This window comes from Acanthisitta chloris, unplaced genomic scaffold (assembly GCF_000695815.1).
Source record: "Acanthisitta chloris isolate BGI_N310 unplaced genomic scaffold, ASM69581v1 scaffold1797, whole genome shotgun sequence".
NCBI classification, from domain to species: Eukaryota; Metazoa; Chordata; class Aves; order Passeriformes; family Acanthisittidae; genus Acanthisitta; species Acanthisitta chloris.
Window position 1 is genome coordinate 166,308 of NW_008680745.1, and position 19,634 is coordinate 185,941.

The window sequence follows — 19,634 nt, forward strand, 5'->3', positions numbered from 1 at the left end:
GCGACACGATGCCTATGATAAGAGGGATAAGAGTGATGGAATGATTTTTTTGGTGGCAACAGTGCACTTCTCTTCCTTTTTATGTGTGTACAGCATCCAGCCCCGGGGTAGATGAAAGCAGTGATATGGCAGTGAATGGTATTAGCAGCCAGGTGGAGCGGAAGATGTAAATCCGTCTAGCAACATGTGCAGGATTGACTTTTGATGTTGCTTAGTACACAAGGAGGTCTTTGGCACTTTCAGTCAGTTTTGCCACTAGCTTGGAAGGATCACCTGCTTCAATTCAGGCTTGTTGAGAGCAATGTTGTATCTGGCATAAAAATGTGAAAGAGTTGGAAAAACAACTCGTGTTTCAAGCCATAGGGAGGAAAAAAAGCACCCAAGGATTCACAGATGACTTTGGCTGCTTGATGGGGTTGCTCTGACATGATTTGCTCCACAAGTGAAGGCCTGATTTGCTGGAAGAACAGAGTGCCAGTCCATATTCTCTGATGTAGACATCAGAGAATATGGACTGTGTTGCACCCTTGAGTGGATGTTTACAAGTAAGCCACAAAATACACCTGCTTGTGCAAAGCAAGTGAAAAAGTTCTGAAAAATACCTTGGCATAAGCCACATACTAGTAGCTGTGAAGAACCTTTGTATTCCATGCTGGTGAGTCATCTAGCCTTGGCATTTAAGATTTTTAAAGGCTGAACAACTTTTAGGTATTTTAAGCTTCACTTACTTGATGCTTGGAGCATGTCTCCTTCAAGAGAGGCTGCTGCAGGATTTGTGATTCTCCTTCAAAGCATGTCAGCCCTGCAGTAAGCACATTGAGAATCATTCCTGACTAAATTCTTTTGCAGACCCTTTTTCCATCCTCAACCAATACTCCTACCACCATCAGGCAACTCATTTGCTTGAATTCTCCTTGTCAGACCAAAAAAAGTTGCTAAAATGTATGGTAGAGGTCACACAGATTTATTGTGAAAATGAGCAGGTGAGAATTGCACAATGAGATCCTTATTGCCAGTGGCTGTGTCTCATCAGCTAGGAGTTTGCAACCAGCCTGCCTGATAGACAGAGTAGAGAGAACAGCTGAAGCAGAGACCTCTGCTGAAACCTGTGGCTTTACTGTAACAAGGTGACTCCAGCAAAGCAAAAATGTCTACAAACAAGCTTTTCTACTTTCTTCCCTTGTTTCTTCAAACACTCTCTTAACTGTAGATTTATTAGAAATCTCACTAATAACTTTCTCTGTTTCTCAGAAAATTATTAAAGTCAAATTGTATCTGAACTGTCTATCTGATTTAAACAGAATCCATCTATAAATGGAAAACTTTTAGGATACCATTCATTCTAGGAACTTTGATGTTGTTAATTAAATGATGCAAGGGAATATTTCCTTAATAAGAACAGTCCATAGTGGCACTACTCAGGGTCATGCAGAATAGCAGTAATGATGTGCAACAGTTTGGGCCTTACACAAGATGAATTGTTGGAGTTACAAATTGCTTTCTAGTTCCTTCTGCCTGGAACTGTGACTCAGTGTGATACTGCATGGCTCGAAGCCAGCCCCAGAATCAGGACCTGCAAAGGGCACTTCCATGCTCAGTGCCTGTTATATATCCATGGGTACATTTCATAGAATCATAGAATTTTAGGGGTTGGAATGAACCTTACAGATCATATAGTCCCAGCCCCCCCTGCCATGGGCAGGGACACCTCCTCACTAGATCAGGATGCACAAGGCTCATCCAGCCTGGCCTTGAACACTGCCGGGCCAGCCATCCCTGGGCAACCTGTGCCGGTGTCTGGGACCTAGGAAGTCAGCTGCAGTTTTAGGATTGCAGTACTTAGTGGGGAAATGCAATGAGACATGCCATGTTCTCTTCCGGATTGGAATTGGTTGTAGTTCCCTGAAAAACAGTAGTAGCAGGTTGCTGCTGTAGCCTGCTGTGTCTTAACAGGGCAGGATTGAGGAAACCTCCATATGGAGTCTTATCTGGGGAGGTAAAGTGGTTTTGCAAGGAACCTTGCTGAATCTGTCTGCTCTGCTTCCAGAGGAGTGATGAGAGTTATAAACCAGAAGCTGTTTCAGAACGCTACTGAAGAGTGTGATGTCTTTATCAGCCTGAGGAATAGAACAGTGAGTGAGAGTTTGAGTTTGAATAGGACCTTGAAGTGTCATCAAGCCCCAAGCTCCTTCCGCCACAGAAGAGATCAGTGTAATCCAGATGTTCATCATTCTGTTACTGAGATAAAAATTAGGTGTTGCTTATGCCACCCTCTGATCAGTGATAGGTTTGCAGATGAGATGACCTATGGGTTTTTTCAAGTGTGGCCAGTCTCAGAGCTGAAAATACAAATTCTCTCCAAAGTTTGCTGTTGACCGTATTAATCTATTCTGCCAGTTTCCCTGGTGGCAAAGCTGGGAAATAGATCTACCCAGGCATGTTCAGAGTGTGTAGGCTGTCATGGTAAAGGCTCCTGATGCTTTATCTTAGGTTTGTTTATTACAGAAGCTGTGTACTAACAGCTGGGTTTAGGTTTTCCTATTTGTGTAGGAAACTTCTTATTTCTTCAGACCAGAAGTATTACCTCAGGATATTTACTCTGCATGTATAGAAATCTTAGGCTCACCTTGGAATAGTTTAATTTCTCAGGGCTTGTTTTTAAAGTAAAAAATCTGGTGGTTTGAGGAAAAGCACACTCTGTAATATCTTTTGCCTGTAACACTTAACACCCACCATGGTGTGCCACGAAAAGGGCAAATAGTGTCACTGCTGATAGGCCACGTCTAGCCCTTTTCTTTTTCACATTGATACAATGTCTTTTTCCATTAAAATCAAACATGGACTGAGCAGCCACATGCTAGGAATCACCAAGTGGCATTTAAAAAGATGTGTATAGTGACTCCAAGGCAAATGGCACAAAAGACCTCACACCACACGGGCATCAGCATGTTAGGAGAACATGAGGTGGACATACCCAGAGGCTCCAGTTCTCCCCTCCACCCATGGAGGGCACACAGCTCCTCACAGGGCTGGGTGAGCTTGTAGTGGAATTAAATGCCTTCCTAGAAGTGTTTCTGGCTTTGATTAATTAGTGAAGTTTGTAACTTTCTATGATGGTGGTCAGTGTTGTGGGATGTGCAGGTAACTGTGAACATCCACTCCTTGTATCTTGTATGTTTGATCTGGTTGTGTATTCTGTCAGCATCAGCACAAGTTCAGTGACCAGCTGTGGTGCCAGAGTTCATGGTGAATACAGAGATAATGAAAGAGTCTGGAAAACATTTTCAGGATAAACATTTTCCATTTTTGTCTTTTGCTATTTGAGAAACAGAGATTCAAGTGCAGCCTTTAAATCTTTTCTTGCTGTATCCTAATGTTTCAAAAAGGACTTGTAATTTTGCATCTTGACTTGGAAACAATTTAAAGGCGGCTGATTTTCCATGGCTGGGAGTGCTGTGCTTCCTGACTAATCAGACTCTTTAGACATGTCTTAAATTGGACACTGAAGTAATGGATAGACAAGTGCAAGTAGTTGACTTAGGACAGCTCTGTGGGGTTTTAGGCAAAGACACTTTAACATACAGCTTTTATATGCTCTGAGTGTGCACACAGTAAGTTATCACTGCTGAGCACACAAGTGGTAACAGATTAAGGCACAGTAAGTCAATCATGCAAAACCATTAGCCCGTACTCAACCAAGTGATGTGCTCCAAATGATTAGTCCCTCTTTGAAAAGTGTAGGCCTGTTCTATTTCAGCATCAAGAGAGTCTCCTGCTGACACTGAGAATGGCTGACATAATAAAATATTTCTTTCAAATACAGTTAAATTCATTATTTGGGCTTTCCATGCTTGATCCACGTCCTGGAAGATTGAGCAGGAGTCTCTATTGACATTAAATGAGGTCTGTCCTCCCATCTACATTGGTGATTCTACAGCTGCTCTGTAACCTGGACCACCTATGTGGGGTAAAATAGGCAAAGAGAAGTGGGTGCAGCAGCTATATTTGCGTACCAAAGGAATGGCCATGGTTCTCCTGATTTCCCTGGCTTGTTTGATGTTTTTGACTTCTGCAGGCAGACAACCATCTGTCCTGGCAGTGTAGGCACAGTCCTGGACTACCTAGTACAGTTAAAGTTGTAGCCAAACAAAAACCCATCTAAATTCTGAATTCTTGAAGAGAAATCCGATTAGTTTCCAAGTTTTATTTTCTTTCTTTTGGAAGCATTTTTGCAGAGCTGAAAGGAAGAGTTCTTTACTCTATTGCTTGAATAATACTTTGAAGTTTGGTCCTTTGCCAAATGCCTGTTGACAGTAACACCAGTGTTGGTGCTCACTGGCATCATGTATTTCTTGGGGATCTTTAAAAGCTCTCTGAGCAGCTTACTAAGACTTCATTAACATTTGATTTCTAAGTGAGGAAGAAATTATTCCTGTGTCTTTTATATGGGTGGATAAGCAGCAGTAGTTCAGTGATTTACCTGCCTCTTAGGACCCAATTCCCAGTCTTGGTAGACATCCCAGGAGTCTGGCAGAGAAATCATGTGTTTCTTTCTAACAACCAATCTGACATCACCTTATGCTGCCACCATTTCCATACCTTCTCATTGTTCACGTAGTATCTTTCTGGGAAAAGTTAAATGATGGATTACCTCAGAGTTTCATTCACAGCTATTTCCTGTAGATGCAAATCAATATCACACTTTTTTCTATGGTTTATAGTTACTCCTTTACTTTTTTCCCTCCAATTTTAAATGAGGAGGTTTATCTGAAGTGTTGTGACTTCTTATAATAATTGTCTCATGAGTAGCTATGACAAAGTCTCTAACTTTCTCTCTTCCTTTTGTCCTCAGGAAACCCACTGACTGTGGCCTGCAAGGCTTTCTTTGGATTCAGTGGAGAATCAGGCCCCATGATCTACTGGATGAAAGGGGAAAAATTCATAGAAGAATTAGAAGGTCACATTAGAGAAGGCGAAGTCAGGTACTTTTTTGATTATTTACTGTTAAAAACATGGTATGACCCAAAAGCCTGTTGGGTTTTCTTAACAGGTTTTTAATTGGAAGTGGAAATTGTTTTCTGTCTGAAGAGTGATGAATGACTTGGAGCCAGGGCTGTGTGAGTTGCTCCCTCTCCTTTCTAGCATATAAACTCTACAGACATAGTAGTTATCTATGTGCCCAAAAATCTGTTATCAAGGTCCCGTGATGGTTGGTAGCTGAAGCATCTCTTGAGTGTTCCGGGGGTCGATTTTAGCCCTGCGTGGAAATGATGTTGTCCACTGCAGCCAGCCCTTGTGGCAGTCCTTGGCAAGATGACATTCATTTCAGCATCAATGTTAATCTTGAAGATGAATGGTCTCCTGTCAAAGTCACCATTCTTTTTCTCTTCTCCTGAATGTGTTGTCTGCCTATGATGCAGCTCTCAGTGTGCCTTAACCAGGACTTTGAAAGAGCAAAATTTCTTCCTCCAGGCTTAACAGTTAAGGGAGAGAAAGGAATGGCTGTGTCCTGTATCCAACTTGTGCCTGGCTTGTTCCAGGTGCTGGTTATCTTTTGCTGTATCAGTTGTAAAGAAAACACACACTTGTGTCCCCATGAACTTTTATGGAATTTGCACCTCACAGCATCTTCTTTTCTTCCTTAATAATTACCTGATTAACAGCTCCTTGAGCAAAGACTAAGCTATGGTTCTATACTGTAGACATGGTGGTCCCAGTTCCTATAGACATGATGAATATGGATTATAAAGAAAGCCAAGGTCTTTGCACTTCCATTTCACATTATTTTGGTCTCATTTCTGAGTTGTTTCTTGTAAAAGTGATTTTGAAGAGCAGGCAGAGAGACTGGTTCCTTTGCTTTATTACTTGATCGATACTTTGAAGTTCAGCCATTTAGCCACTAGTTATTAAGATATACTAAAATAACTGACCTAACATTGCACCTTAATTGCACAGACATAAAATTTATCTTATATTGCCAGTGTGCAATCCTCTTTTGGGCTGCTGACCACAAAATGCAATTATTGGAAACTTCTGCCATTGTAAGCAATCAGCACTTAACGACATCATGTCCTCTCTGGTGTGTATATATATAAACAAAGTGATTTTGGTCATGTTCTTTCTCTGCTTCAGAAGGACAATTTGAGGTTTGTATTTAAAGAGCACTCCAGCACAGTTCTAAACTTTGCCTTTATGTGCATTTATTAGTGAAACTTAGTTTGAGAAAGCTGTTATTTGTCCTTCATTGTGCCATCTCATTACACATTCATGTTTCAAATTAGTTTTGTGACAACTCCCTTTTCTCATTCCATTAAAATGCTTTGACTCAGTTTACAGACCCTTCACGATTCAATGAATCTTCTCTTCAGCAAAACTACTTATCACGTACCAAATCTCCTGTGATCACAGTCAGCATTAAAAACATAAGCATTTACCAGCAGTGCCACAGTCCATCCTTTTTTTAGTTAGAAGTAGCTGTGGAAACTGAAGTAGTAACTTGGTGCAAATGATTTTTTCACAGCAGCAGCTCTTGCTTAGCTGTCCCATTACAAGTTTGCTGCTTCAGGGAAACTAAGCAGCACTAACTGTTCTGGCAGTGCCCTGAGCCAGCCCACATCTTCCACCCAGACATACTTATTGATAGATTTAAAAAATTGTCAGTATGTTTCACATTTAATGAGCTATGGTGAACTTGCTGGTTAGTTGCCTTTTCCATCAGTTTGCTTCTATGTGGTATTATCAGCACGTTTCTGTTCGTGGTGAGAAACTAAGAGTAGCAAGGAATTGCTACAGTCATATTACAACCAAGATACTCCATGGGTTGTTCCTTTGGAATACATCTAACATTTTCACTCTGCAACCCCTGTCTTAAATTAGTTCACAAATTTGGTAGCACTCTGAATTTTTGGTGCTGTCCTTACCCTGGACTGTGCCCATCCATTGTGTTGCTGGATTTGTTATGTGTGATAAGAGTTCAGGTTTGCAGATCAGCACAATGTGGGATGGGAGTACAAACCACCCATCCCTAGTTTGCATCCTCTAGCATGCATGGGCAGCAGCCACTGTGCTGTTAGGGAAGCACTGAAATAAGGATGCATGTAATTTGAGCATTCCTGTTCAAATCAAACCCATGGAACTGTTTTTTTGGTAAGCACACTTCACTCTGAGTAATATTTGTGTAGCTCTGGGCTTCTCATTATTTATTGTTACAGATCCTCATAACAAAAATTAACTAATCAGCATTGCAGGACTTGGAGGCAGTGATCCCCCTCTCTAAGCTGCCTTCTTGCCTTCCCTTGAATTAGGATCCCAAATGTTAGATGTGGTGGAGGGAGAAGGAGAGACTTTGCCAGGTGGATTTTACACAGCAGTAATAAAAATGTCATGTAAATTGAACCAGGGCTATTAAAGAAGGAATCAGAGTCTTTAAGCCTGCCTGCAGAGTTGTCAGTTGTACCTAATTATAAAGGAGCCCACAGCAAATTTCAACACCATTTCTCTGCCATGGCAAAGTATTTTCAGGCATAAATCTTGCTCTCTCAGTCATCTACGAGTTGCTTCTTTTTCTTCTTCAGGCGACACTGCAGAACAGCTTGCAGTTGCCTCATAATGCTCATCTTGTAAAGTATCTTTGTCCTTGTTTTTTCTCTCTTGTCCATTTTCTAAGTAGAAATAGTTTAACTCATTCTAGAGGCATGAAAAGAGATGAGTAGAGATGTTTTGAATGGCAGCCTTATTTCTTCTCATTAATTTATCACCCACTGAAGTCAACTGATGGTTATTAAATGCTTAGACAAGATGAGGATGTTGTATTCTGTACGAGGGGGTGCTGAGGGTGGGAGGCAGAATTCCCATCTCTGCCTGGATAATGTGCTGGGTATTTAGCAGACAAGTATGGAAATGACAGCCCTCTCCTGAAAAGCTTATGCTACTCAAGCAGACAATTTCTGGGCAGAGAATGTGAAACATGATTCAGGAAAGTGAGAGGGAAGATTGCTGTGCCATGTTGTTAGTTGAACTCCTTTGCTTTAGAGAGGTACTTGTGTACACACAGATCTGTCCTTTTGTCTACAGACTGTTATTAAGGAGTAGGAAGAAGGGATTAGACTTCATATCTCTGTTCACAGTCCAGATCCTCAGCTATATAAAGAGTGAAAGTTTCCTTTTGGCTAAGTCCCAACTCACATACAGGTTAGTAAAGGTTTGCAATTAATGCCTTGGTCTTGCAAAGAAACACAGGTGAAGCTTTGTTATGGCCTTTCCATCTGTGGTCATACAAAGCCTGAAAATTTTCAGAAAATATGGTCTCAAAGGAAACGAGTTTTAACTTAGATGGAACTTAGTGTATAAATTCATTGGAAAAATATGACAAAAGATTTGAAAAATTCAAACCATTGGATAATTTTCAAAGAAAACATTTGTATTCTGAAATGACACTTCTTTTTTAAAATTCATATTCTTAACTGAAAAATATTCACTTGACAAAATGTTGTTTCAGATCAAATAAAATTCTTCAGCATGAAGAAAAAGAAAGCAGAGTGTTGTTTTTACTTCACCCACCTTTTCTTTCTCTCTTTTCCTCCTGTTTGCTGTGACTTGTCAAGTACCATTGATTTACCTATGCCTTAAATGATGCAATTACTCTTACAGTTTGTTCAGCAAACCAGAAAAAATGAGCTATTACTCTCTCAACTTGTGGGAGTTGGCATGTGTTGACAGTGTTGCTGGTGAAGTTTTCCCCATCTTAGATAGGGACAGAGCTTCATCTTCTGGGTGTGCAGCAAATACTACTGCAACCCTAAGGTCTTCCTTGTTGCTGCTGTATTCATTTTCTAGCCCCAAAATATTGTGCTAAGTGTTCTCTGAGCCAACCACAAAATGTAATCAATTAAAGGCTGCACACATTTTTAAAACTGCAGGTGACCAACTACATATTTCTGTGACAGTAATGAATCATTAGCTGTAGAGTATTGGTTAAAAGAAAAAGGAAAAAAAACCAAAAAGAGCAGGAACAAAAGGTTTAACACCACTAAGCTTTCTACACTTTGCTGCCAGCAATGTCTGTCAGCATTTTCTTGATAGATCCCATCCTAAAGAGTTCCCTTTCTAAAGGCTGAAATTGGAATTGAAATAAGTGAAAAAAATTCTCAGTCCAATGCGTATTCTTTTTTTTATGGGAGCTTCTTTTTAGCTGATCCTGTATTATTTAATTTTAGGTTAAGGGTCATATTTATATATGGTATTTTTATTTTAAATAAATATAGTTTAGATATAGTTCAAAATAATAATTTCTTTTATCTTAATTGTAATTTGTCTTAATTTTTTTTCCTGTGTAAAATATCCTGGTTATAGTAAGCACAAGACGATCTGAACATTCACACAGTGCTCCAGATAAATGTCCCAGATATATTCTTTATTAAGGATTATATTGTTCCATGCAGCATGATTTGTAGGGCAAAATTTGTTGGGCATACTCTTTACCAGCAAAGAAGAAAGATTTTTCCTGAGTCTTTATATAGCAAATTAATAGGTAAATGAGAATTGATTTATCTGACCCTCAATGATTTAGACAGTCTGGAAACAACCAGACTTTGAGGAGGTTTCTTTTCTGGCCAGAAATGATGCAAATTCAACCTTTCTTCCATTATTTCACCACTTGGACTCTGGACCAGAATAAAATTTTTTTTACAAATTAGGAAAAAAAGAACCACCACAAAAAAAACATAATAAATGAGTGATCTTGCAAAAACAAGATGCAGTCCAAGACATAATAAATGAGAGTCATCTTGCAAAAACAAGATGCAGTCCAAGTTTCCAAATACAACACAAATACCTGTTCTTAAATTACTGTTTTTCCACTTGCCTTTTCGCAAATTACACAGCCACAGTGAAAGAGGCTGAATTGTTGTGGATGCTCTGGATGATCTGAGTTCTGTCAGATCTCACAAGCCTTTCAAGGCTGTCTGCTGTATGAAATCTTACTGTAAAGATGTGGTTTATAGCAGTCAGGATTGCATTTTTGATTGTCTAGTGCAATACCCTCATACTTCTGATTTGTTTTCAAACTTGGAGTTCCATGTGTTACGTGAAATTACATACATAAGAAAATGTGTGTGTACATTGGAAACCCCAAAATAACTTTGGTTTATAATAGAGAAGTTTGGGGTTGGTTGTTGTTGACAGATGTTAAGGTCTCCAGCAGCAGTTTCCACCCAGCCCAGGCAGTGCTCTGGTTAGGTACTTCCTTCCCAGTTGCCTCCCCTCAGTCTCCGGAGAATATATTTCCTGTTTGGTGACCCTTGATCTTATTTATACATTTACCTTACATGCTGTACATATTTTTTCAGAGAAAAGACTCACTGAAGTACAACATGCATTGGTGAGTTCGCAGGTGACTGCACGGGCATCCCACATGTTGTGTTTACCCCTTACACATTATGCAGCTGTATGTGAACAGGATCAAATGAATCTGGTAGATCTTACTTGATGTTACATTTCCTTGTTCAAAGGAGCAGCTGCTCTTTCTTGAGCAAGTGATAAGCCTTTTGAGAGAATGAGGTATTGTATTTTTAGACTTCATGTCAGCAGCAGAAAACACTTGCATTTACTTTGCATTCTTTTTAATGTTCACATTAGAACAGTGACATGAAAAGTCTGTACCTCTGGCTTGAAAGTCTGCTAGAACTTTGTATTCTCTTTGTGGGGATTTTGCATGTCTCCTCTGTCCTCTCAAAGGAGCAGAGAGCTCTTGTTCTTGACACTCTTCCCTTTTAAAGTCAGGATCTAGCCCCAGAAAACAGAGGAAAATTCCAGAGAGTAGCACAGTTCCTATCATTGGTTTTCCAGACTGCATTAAAATGTATCACAATACTCAGCCTTTAAAATACTGCCTTATAATTCGTTCAGTCATGGCTTAGTAGCACATATTTGCTTCTGAAAAGTGAATATTTATTGCTTCTTTTAAAAGAAACATTGCTTTTAGCATTTAATTCTGATGGAGCCAATGTAAACAAGACATACGCGACCATTGAACTCAGGGTCATTCTTCCTGCACTTGGTTTGGCTCCTCTCTAGACATGGCAGGAGGAAAAGGCTTTTGGTGGTCATGGAAGATGCCTCTCTGAAGTCTCTTTCAGGCAACACAAGTCTCCAAAGTCCTTCTCCTGGCATGAAGGAGGCCAAGGAACACTGTACACATGGCTCTCTACAACTACCTGACAGGGGATTGTAGAGAGATGGGGGATGTCTCTCCTGCCATGGCTGCAGGGAGAGGACTAGAGGGAATGGCCATAAACTGAGACAGGGAAGATTTAAGTTAGATGTTAGGAAATAATTTTTTCCTGTTAGGGCCAAAGTCCTTCTCCTGGCATGAAGGAGGCCAAGGAACACTGTACACATGGCTCTCTACAACTACCTGACAGGGGATTGTAGAGAGATGGGGGATGTCTCTCCTGCCATGGCTGCAGGGAGAGGACTAGAGGGAATGGCCATAAACTGAGACAGGGAAGATTTAAGTTAGATGTTAGGAAATAATTTTTTCCTGTTAGGGTGTTCAGGCACTGGAATATAATATTGGGAGGTGATGGAGTCACCATCCCTGGTAGTGTTTAAGAGGCATCGGGATCTGACACTGGAGGATATGGTTTAGGGATTACAGCAGAGTGGCAGGTTAATAGTTGGACTCAATCATCTTAGAGGTCTCCTCCAGCCTTGATGATTCTATGATTCTATCTTGTGCTGAGAAATCATGGCTCTTTTGGGACTCTTCCACTCAGTTAAACAAAGCCTGTATCCTTCTTTTCAGGCTCCTCAGAGAACATCTTGGAGAAAAAGAAGTCGAATTGACATTGATCTTTGATGCTGTAGAGGAGGCAGACCTGGCTAACTACACATGTCATGTGGAAAACAGAAACGGCCGGAAACACGCCAGCGTTCTTCTGCGCAAGAAAGGTAATTCTATGTAATTATCTGTACTTTCACCTTCCTCAGCAGCAACAGGTCAGTCAGAGGTCCTGCTGACCTCCTGAGCCAGGCTGGACTCCTGTGTACCTGCTTGGAGCTGAAGTGTGCTTGTGTACAGCTTGAGTTTACCATTTGTGAAAAAAAATCATGAACTGTTCTTTAGTGTCTAGCAAATCAGCATTGCAGGTGATGCACCTGCCTTGAATACAGTCACTTCTAAAGTACCAGTATAATCACTAGAAGTATTTTGGTCTAAACAACCTATGAATTTGGCCCAGAGTTGACTGACTAGGCCAGAGGTAATTGTGACAGAGTTAAACTGTGCATTTCTTAAAACAGGTACCTCAGCAGTGAGGTCATATATTCTTGTATTCCTCCACTTCCTGGCTTTGTGCTTTAGATTGGAAAGTTGAAACTGTTGTAATGCATTTAGATTTTTAACTGCATTGGGAATGAAAACATTGTAATAGGAGCTACAAATCAATGGAGAATTATCCCATCATGGTGGTTTTGCTTGATACTGTTCCTGAATTTGGAATATCATTACTGACAAGTTATCTGTAGCAGAAAAGAAACCATTTGGATTTGAATGTGCCAAATTAAGAGGTGCTACTGTGCTCTGCTGTTTGTAGCAGTCATTATCGTAAGGAGTGTAACAGCATCTCATTACAGTTGTTATGTTGTTTGTTCAATGACCTCTCCTATTTGTAAGTAGGGTGACATTTAAGTTTGATGGTGATCTCTCTAAGATACAGTGCATTAGGCAATATAAAAGCTATAATACAATAATTGTTGGGAAAGCAAAGGAAGGTTACACACTGGGGAGAAAGCTGTTACGTTAAACCACAGAACCATCCGCACAGGAGATTAACTAAATAGTTAATATGTTATCCAGATCTCTGCCATTATTCTTGGCTGTAAATTATTTTGCCAAAAGCAGAGAAGATGAAAAGTTTTCTTGAGGCAAACCTGAAGGTGAAGTACCAGTTCTTTGTGTGTTTTCACTATGCCAAAGGGTGTGCTTCTCAGCAGATTCTGGACTACAGTGTTAGTTAAAAAAGCCAGTGCTCTCTGTTGTCACATATGCAGCAAAATCCCACAGTGTCACCATTTGGAGAAGCTTTAAATACACTATTAGTATCTGAGCATGCTGAAGATTGACTTTGGAGCATAGGAAGGACATTACCATGGGACAAATTAACTAAGAGCCAGGTGGAAGAATAGGAAGACCAGCCAAGGCCTCTCTAGATGGGGCATCACAGTTCTGGAAAACATCCACAGTCATCAGTTCACCTGAAGACATGCTGGATGCTAAGCAATGTGTTTCATGGCTATAATCTGTACAAAATGAAAGGTGAGTGAGGGGTGGTATTGGGACAAAAAAAGGGCTGCTAGGGAGAGTAAACTTTTGGGTCAATGTCCTCTCTTTTTTTGCTGTTCTTTGATGTGACCCACAGGTTGTATGTGTGGAAGTACAGTATGCAGTTCTGTGAGGAATCAGCTGCATCAAGTCCTATTTACAGAGTTTTCTTTATACATGAGAGCTTTACATCCTCCCAGAAATACAGGCATAACATAGGTTATATTTTACACTAAGAAATAAGGATAAAAATCTATACAGAAGGTGTAAACAACTGAGAAAAAAGGTTCTGTGGTTGTGGTGTGGAACACACACAAATGTATATTCAACATGGGTAAAGGAAAGGCTGTGGATGATGTCTACCTGGACTTTAGTAAAGCCTTTGAGATCATTTCCCACAGCATTCTCTTGGAGAAACTGGCCGCTCGTGGCTTGGATGGATTCACTGTTTGCTGAGTAAAAAACTGGCTGGATGGCCAGGACCAGAGAGTGGTGGTGCATGGAGTTAAATCCAGTTGGTCTCCAGTCACAGCTGGTGTTACACAGGGCTCAGTACTGGGACCAGTCCTGTTTAATACCTTTATCGGTGTTTTGGACAAGGGAAATCAAGTGCACCCTCAGTAAGTCTGCAGACAACACCAAGTTGGGCAGGAATGTTGAGCTAGGAGATCATTCTACTATCTACTAGATCTGCTATATACATACATACATAGAGGAGGGTGGGAAGGCTCTGCAGAGGGAGCTGAAAGGCTGGATCAATGGGCTGAGGCCAACTGTAGGAGTTTCAACAAGGTGAAGTGGTGGGTCCTGCACTTGGGTCACAACAACCCCATGCAGCACTACAGGCTTGGGGAAGAGTGGCTGGAAAGCTGCTTGGTGGAAAAGGACCTGGATGCCATCCCTGAAGGGGTTCAAAAGTCAGGTAGATGGAGCACTTGGGGACGTGGCTTAGTGGTGGGCTTGGCAGTGCTAGGTTAACTGTTGAACTCAATCATCTTAGAGGTCTTTTCCAACCAAAACATTTCTGTTTCCATGATCTAAACTGACAGGTTGTCACAACTTTGGTTAGGGAATTTGGTCATCATGATGGAGGATTAGCCTCTTTAGTGCAAAAAGCATCTACCTTTCCTTCCCCTGAATCTCATAAATATACAACTGATAGTAAGTATATCTATGTTGACACTGTTAAATGTTCTGCAGTGTGCATATATTAGAATAACAAGCTAGGCTTATTTATAACAAAAAAAATGCAGATATTTCAGAGCTCTACTGAAATTATGGAAGAGGCACTGCTGAATACAGAATTCAGAGGTGGAAAAGATCACTTTGCAGCCACTATTTAATTTCCGCACTGTGGTTGTAGAAAAGTTATATTCCCCTCAGGCATTCTCAATAGTTGATTTTCAAGCTATTAAAATGGCATTTAAAATAACCACTGTATTTTACTGTGTCCTTTGACTGCCTGTCCCATTGTCCTGTTTGTTATTTATTAAGTTCCTACAAATACTTGACCAAACTTTTCCTTTCTGCAACTTGATTTATTACTTCTTATCCTAGCTTTCTGCAGCTTGGGTTTGACTCTAGAGTATTCATGAGCCAGGAAATACTACTGTATTTACTGGCCTAGGACAAGATTTAGGGCAGGACTTGTAGAAAGCTGTTGACCAGCATCCTTCTTGCATGTCAAAGAAGGGAGCATGGATTCCTATTGCAATGTGCTACAGCATTCCAGATGCTGAGGCAAAGAAGCAGCACAGCTCTCTCAGTCAGAGAAATCTCCCTCCCTCCAAAGTCTTACCTGTTAAGAGCTGCATTATCTGTGTGCTAAGAGGCACTTGTAGCTCCATTTTGTCTCCAGGCTGTCACAGTGCTGTAGGTTACACCTGCCCTCTGTCCAAAGGCGTGATTGCAGCATATCAGGCATTAGTCATGAGTCCTGGTAAACTAAGATGATTTGGATAAAAAACAGGAATAAACCCCAAATCCAAGTCATGGATGTAGTATAAGACTTTCTAGAGTTCTTGTTTTGACATCAGGTGGTTATTTTTAGCATGTGGTTTGCTTTAAAAATAGAAAATTTAACTGTTCAAATACTGAAGGTAAAATATATTGAAGTTTTTTGCTGCATTAGTGGTACAGTCCTCACGAACCTTCAGGAAGATACAGGGGTGCTCTCTGCGCAGCACCAGTGTACCAATAGCCTCAGAGCTAGAGTTATTTTTATTGGGTTTTTGGACTGAAAAAGAACCAAATTCAGTTTCAAACACCCAAAGTTACCAATACAAAGACAGAAGCAGACATGCTCCCAAGACCTCAATACCACTGTCTGCTGTCACATTCTTCTTTACTGACTTAATTCAAGACCACGTTGTTATTTGCTTTCAAGTAGTTCAGAAATAAGTTCTGGACAATCCTGGGTTTGGTTTGCTTTTATTTTTTTTTCTCTATGCTGTCCTAGCATATTTGGTACTCAAATTACATGGAAATGCAATATACACCCAGTTGTCCTTTAGTTGTGGGAATAGTTCAGGATACCCTTCAAAGAATTTGAAAACAGTTCAGTATTTTAGTGACTGAATCCTACATAGTCTATAATATAACTGTCCTCAAAGATGAATAACTTGTCAGGAACACCAGAAAAAAAATCAAGACATGCTTTTAGGGGAAAGAAGCAGTGCAATGAGATATAAGTAAATATTATGATGACTTTTGCTCATGATTTATTTCAAGGAAGCTGCCTTTAATCAAGACATGCAGGGAACTCATTTTGAGGGTTTCTTTTGACACTGGTCAAGTACTAAATTATGAGGAACTTCTAAAACATATTTGTGTCTCATTTATTGTGTTTATAAGAGTTTTGCTATTTTAAAAACCATAATCTTCTGAAACATGTTGTAGCAAGGTCCTTCTGTGTTATTTTACATTAGAAACTATCAGGATATTATTATTTGCTATTTTTCAGTCACTATTGTAGCACAAACCCAGATTCAACTCCTTTCCTAATGCTGGATAAGCTACCTTCCCTACTGACCTTAGTGAGGACACTTGAGGAGGAAGGAATTAATCTGAGGCCAGTATTAAGCTAGAGTAGGCAAGAAAACTAAATGTTTTGAGTTTTTCTCATTGCCTTCAACTTGGAATGGAAATAAGGATCTCAAAAGCCTTAGCTTTCATAGAATCATAGAATCAACTGGGTTGGTAGACACCTCAAAGATCATCAAGTCCCAACTCTACCGTCATTACTAGACCATGGCACTAAGTGCCACATCCAGTCTCATCCTGAAAACCTCCAGGGATGGTGAATCCACCCCCTCCCTGGGCAGCCCATTCCAATGCCTGATCACTCTCTCTGTAAAATATCTCTTCCTAATATCCAACCTAACCCTCCCCTGGCAGAGCTTGAGTCTGTGCCCTCTTGTCCTCCTGCTGGTTGCCTGGGAGAAGAGACCACCCCCCACCTGACTCCAACCTCCTGTCAGGGAGTTGTAGAGGGTGAGAAGGTCTCCCCTGAGCCTCCTCCTCAGCCTCGTTATATCTGAACTCTAGGAGAGTTTATGGGGCAGAAGTTCGTTATATCTGGACTCTAGGAGAGTTTATGGGGCAGAAGTATAAATACAGGACATGCAAAAGCAGATTGATTTTGTCTTTTGAGCTGGATTTTGTGGGTTGGCTTAATACCCTGCCATTCCCCCAACAAGTGGACACAAGTCTGTGCTTCTGTGTGGGCTGCAAGGCTCAACATTTTCTCTGCATCCAAGCTGGCAGCTCTGCCATAGTCTCAGTTTCTTAGCAAAAAAGGTTCAGTATCACAAAAAATATTTTCCCCCCAAAAGTGATTTTAACCAACTCTGTTCTCCATTTGACCAGATTTATCCCCAGAGCATATGCTAGCTTTATCATGCAGTGCAGTAAAAGTCCCATGAATTCCCTGTGTTCTCAGAAAGATTAAATAGCTATTGTAATAGACTTTTCCATCTATTAGTCCATGACTTCTTGCCAGACAGACATCAGAGATACTGTAAACTGGGAATAGCTTGACATCTGATGTTAATTATTGAAATACAAGGCATGGCGAGGCAAGAATAACCCCAAAAGATACACAACTAATTTGCTTTTTATCTTGAAAATGACACAAATGACATACAAGTAATTTTTTCTGACCTAAGTTTTAGAAGCGTAAAGATCACAAAAACTTTGTCTCGCCTATGTTAGTTTTGCAACTTCTTGTTGTATTTGTCACAGCAACAAATATCTTCATGACGTCTTATCGGAATTAATAGAGGTTGTTAGAGTCAAATTGTCATCCTCTGTCTTTTATGGCTAAGTAATATGCCAAGCAGTGTTAGGAGCAGCATTACATTCAGAGGACATTTCAGGCTAAAGAGCAGTGCTGTTCAAGCTAGTGCCTTACATCAGATGGAGCTCTGGACTGGTATTCAATGGTTTTTATCCCATTCCACCACTGGTTTGCTGAATTACCTTGAACATGCTGCTTCTCTTTTCTATGCCTCTGTTTCCCCAGCTGTAAAAGATGGACCACAGTGTTTGGATGAATTTGTGAAGTTCTTTGAGGCAGACTGCTTGTGATGTTTCCTAACAAAATTACCCCAGTAGGAAATTTTAACTAGCACTAGCTCTCATTAAAGTATAACATGTAATCTACAAACACATGAGAACTCTGTTAGTAGCCATCACAACTCAAATAAAGTGGCTCTTAGCAGCCTGATGTGTGCCCCTGGCTTCTTGTGTTGTCTTGGGCTTTCTGGATGCTCAATTCATTCTCCAGTGGTCCAGCTGGAGCCCTGGCTTGGCAGCTCATATCAGCTCATCCACAGGCTTCACAAATATAAAACTAAAGTTGTTTAATTTGGAGGGGGACTAGAGCCTCCTCAACAGGGTACAATCAGCATTTGATGCACTCTGCCAGTGCAGAAGTTTCAAACTCCACCAGCTCATTAAAAGTTGATTAATCCTCTGTGTAAAATCGCTACATAATTCCTGGATAGAACAGTTATAATTATAGCCTCAAATGCATTCTGGATTTCAGACGGTGGTTTTAGAAGAGCAGTAGATGGAGTAAAAGAGTAAAGTAAAAGGTAATGAACAAAAATGTTAGGCATTCTTACTGTTACAGTGGTTGTAATTGGAAGCTGCACAATTTTATGTGGAATTTTACAGTGGATTAGTGCAAATAAAGCTTGGAAAGATCATAACCTTTTTGTCTTTCCTTGCTAATTTTAGATTTGATCTACAAAATAGAGCTTGCTGGAGGACTGGGAGCCATCCTTCTTCTGCTTATTTTGCTTGTGACCATCTATAAGTGCTACAACATAGAGTTAATGCTGTTCTACAGACAGAACTTTGGAGGAGACGAAGCAGCTGATGGTAAGCAGTTGCACAGGAAACACAATATATGCGATGGAAATATTTCAGAGACCCAAAGAGATGAAGTTTCTAGATTGAAATTAATCCCCAAAGAAGGCTGTTGCTAGTTTAAGTTCAAATTACTAAGCAACTGACAGCATAAAGCCCTAAGACTTTCTCCCAAAGCCCCTGAAATCAAAGAGTCTTTTCAGTGAAATGTCACTGGGCTGTGCCATAAGCAAATGGGAGTCAGAAGAATTGTTTGTGAGTCTGTTGTAGAGGCTTGAATGTCAATTGTGAACTCATTCCTCGGGGGAACTCTTCACACTCATGTGTCTAGTGCTGCATGTAGCCAGGACCACTTCTCCTGAGCTCCACACTGTATGTGGGCAGCCCTTTCACCAGGTGTTCTTCCCTAAACATTTCCACTGAACTGCCATCAGGCTGCCCATGACCTCCAGGAACTAGTGAGAGGCAATTGTTATCAAGGCTAACTAGTTACCTCAGTTAATTGGCAGACTGTAAACAACTTAGTGGAAATGTACAGCTTGCCTGGGGAGCATGTTTAGGAATAAACTAGGCTGTTTTCCATTTTTCTTGTCTCATGTTCCCTCTCACTAGAATATTTTCTGCTTGGTGCCTAAAGCTAAACTTGTATTTTTAAATTGAAGCTTTAATTCTCCTGAATATAGAACATTCCTACTCCTATGAAGCTGGAGTAAGCCCTGTAACCTAAATCCAACTGCTTTAAACCGTATTATTATGTTCTTAATATTTATAGCATAATTAATGTTATTAATATGCATCTAAGTAGATCTGAAGTAGCAGTATTCAAGCACACAGATTTGCCACAGCCTACTGCAGCACTTAACCATCACATAGGCACTCTGGAATGGTACATCTAGAAACTATAATGTATTTGAAAAAAAAAGCAGGGAACACATTTCCA

The 19,634-nt window shown here is 40.4% G+C and overlaps 1 protein-coding gene across 1 annotated transcript in view; it reads left to right on the forward strand.

Moving 5' to 3' along the window:
- The window catches only part of LOC103805168 (X-linked interleukin-1 receptor accessory protein-like 2), a gene marked incomplete at its 5' end in the record, with an annotated part of 186,335 nt that overhangs the window by 154,832 nt on the left and 11,869 nt on the right, over positions 1–19,634 (forward strand). The window contains 3 exons of the mRNA XM_009077804.1: positions 4,853–4,982; positions 11,804–11,949; positions 18,563–18,706. Coding sequence (XP_009076052.1) covers positions 4,853–4,982; positions 11,804–11,949; positions 18,563–18,706 — 420 coding nt within the window. The remainder of the gene's footprint in view (positions 1–4,852; positions 4,983–11,803; positions 11,950–18,562; positions 18,707–19,634) is intronic.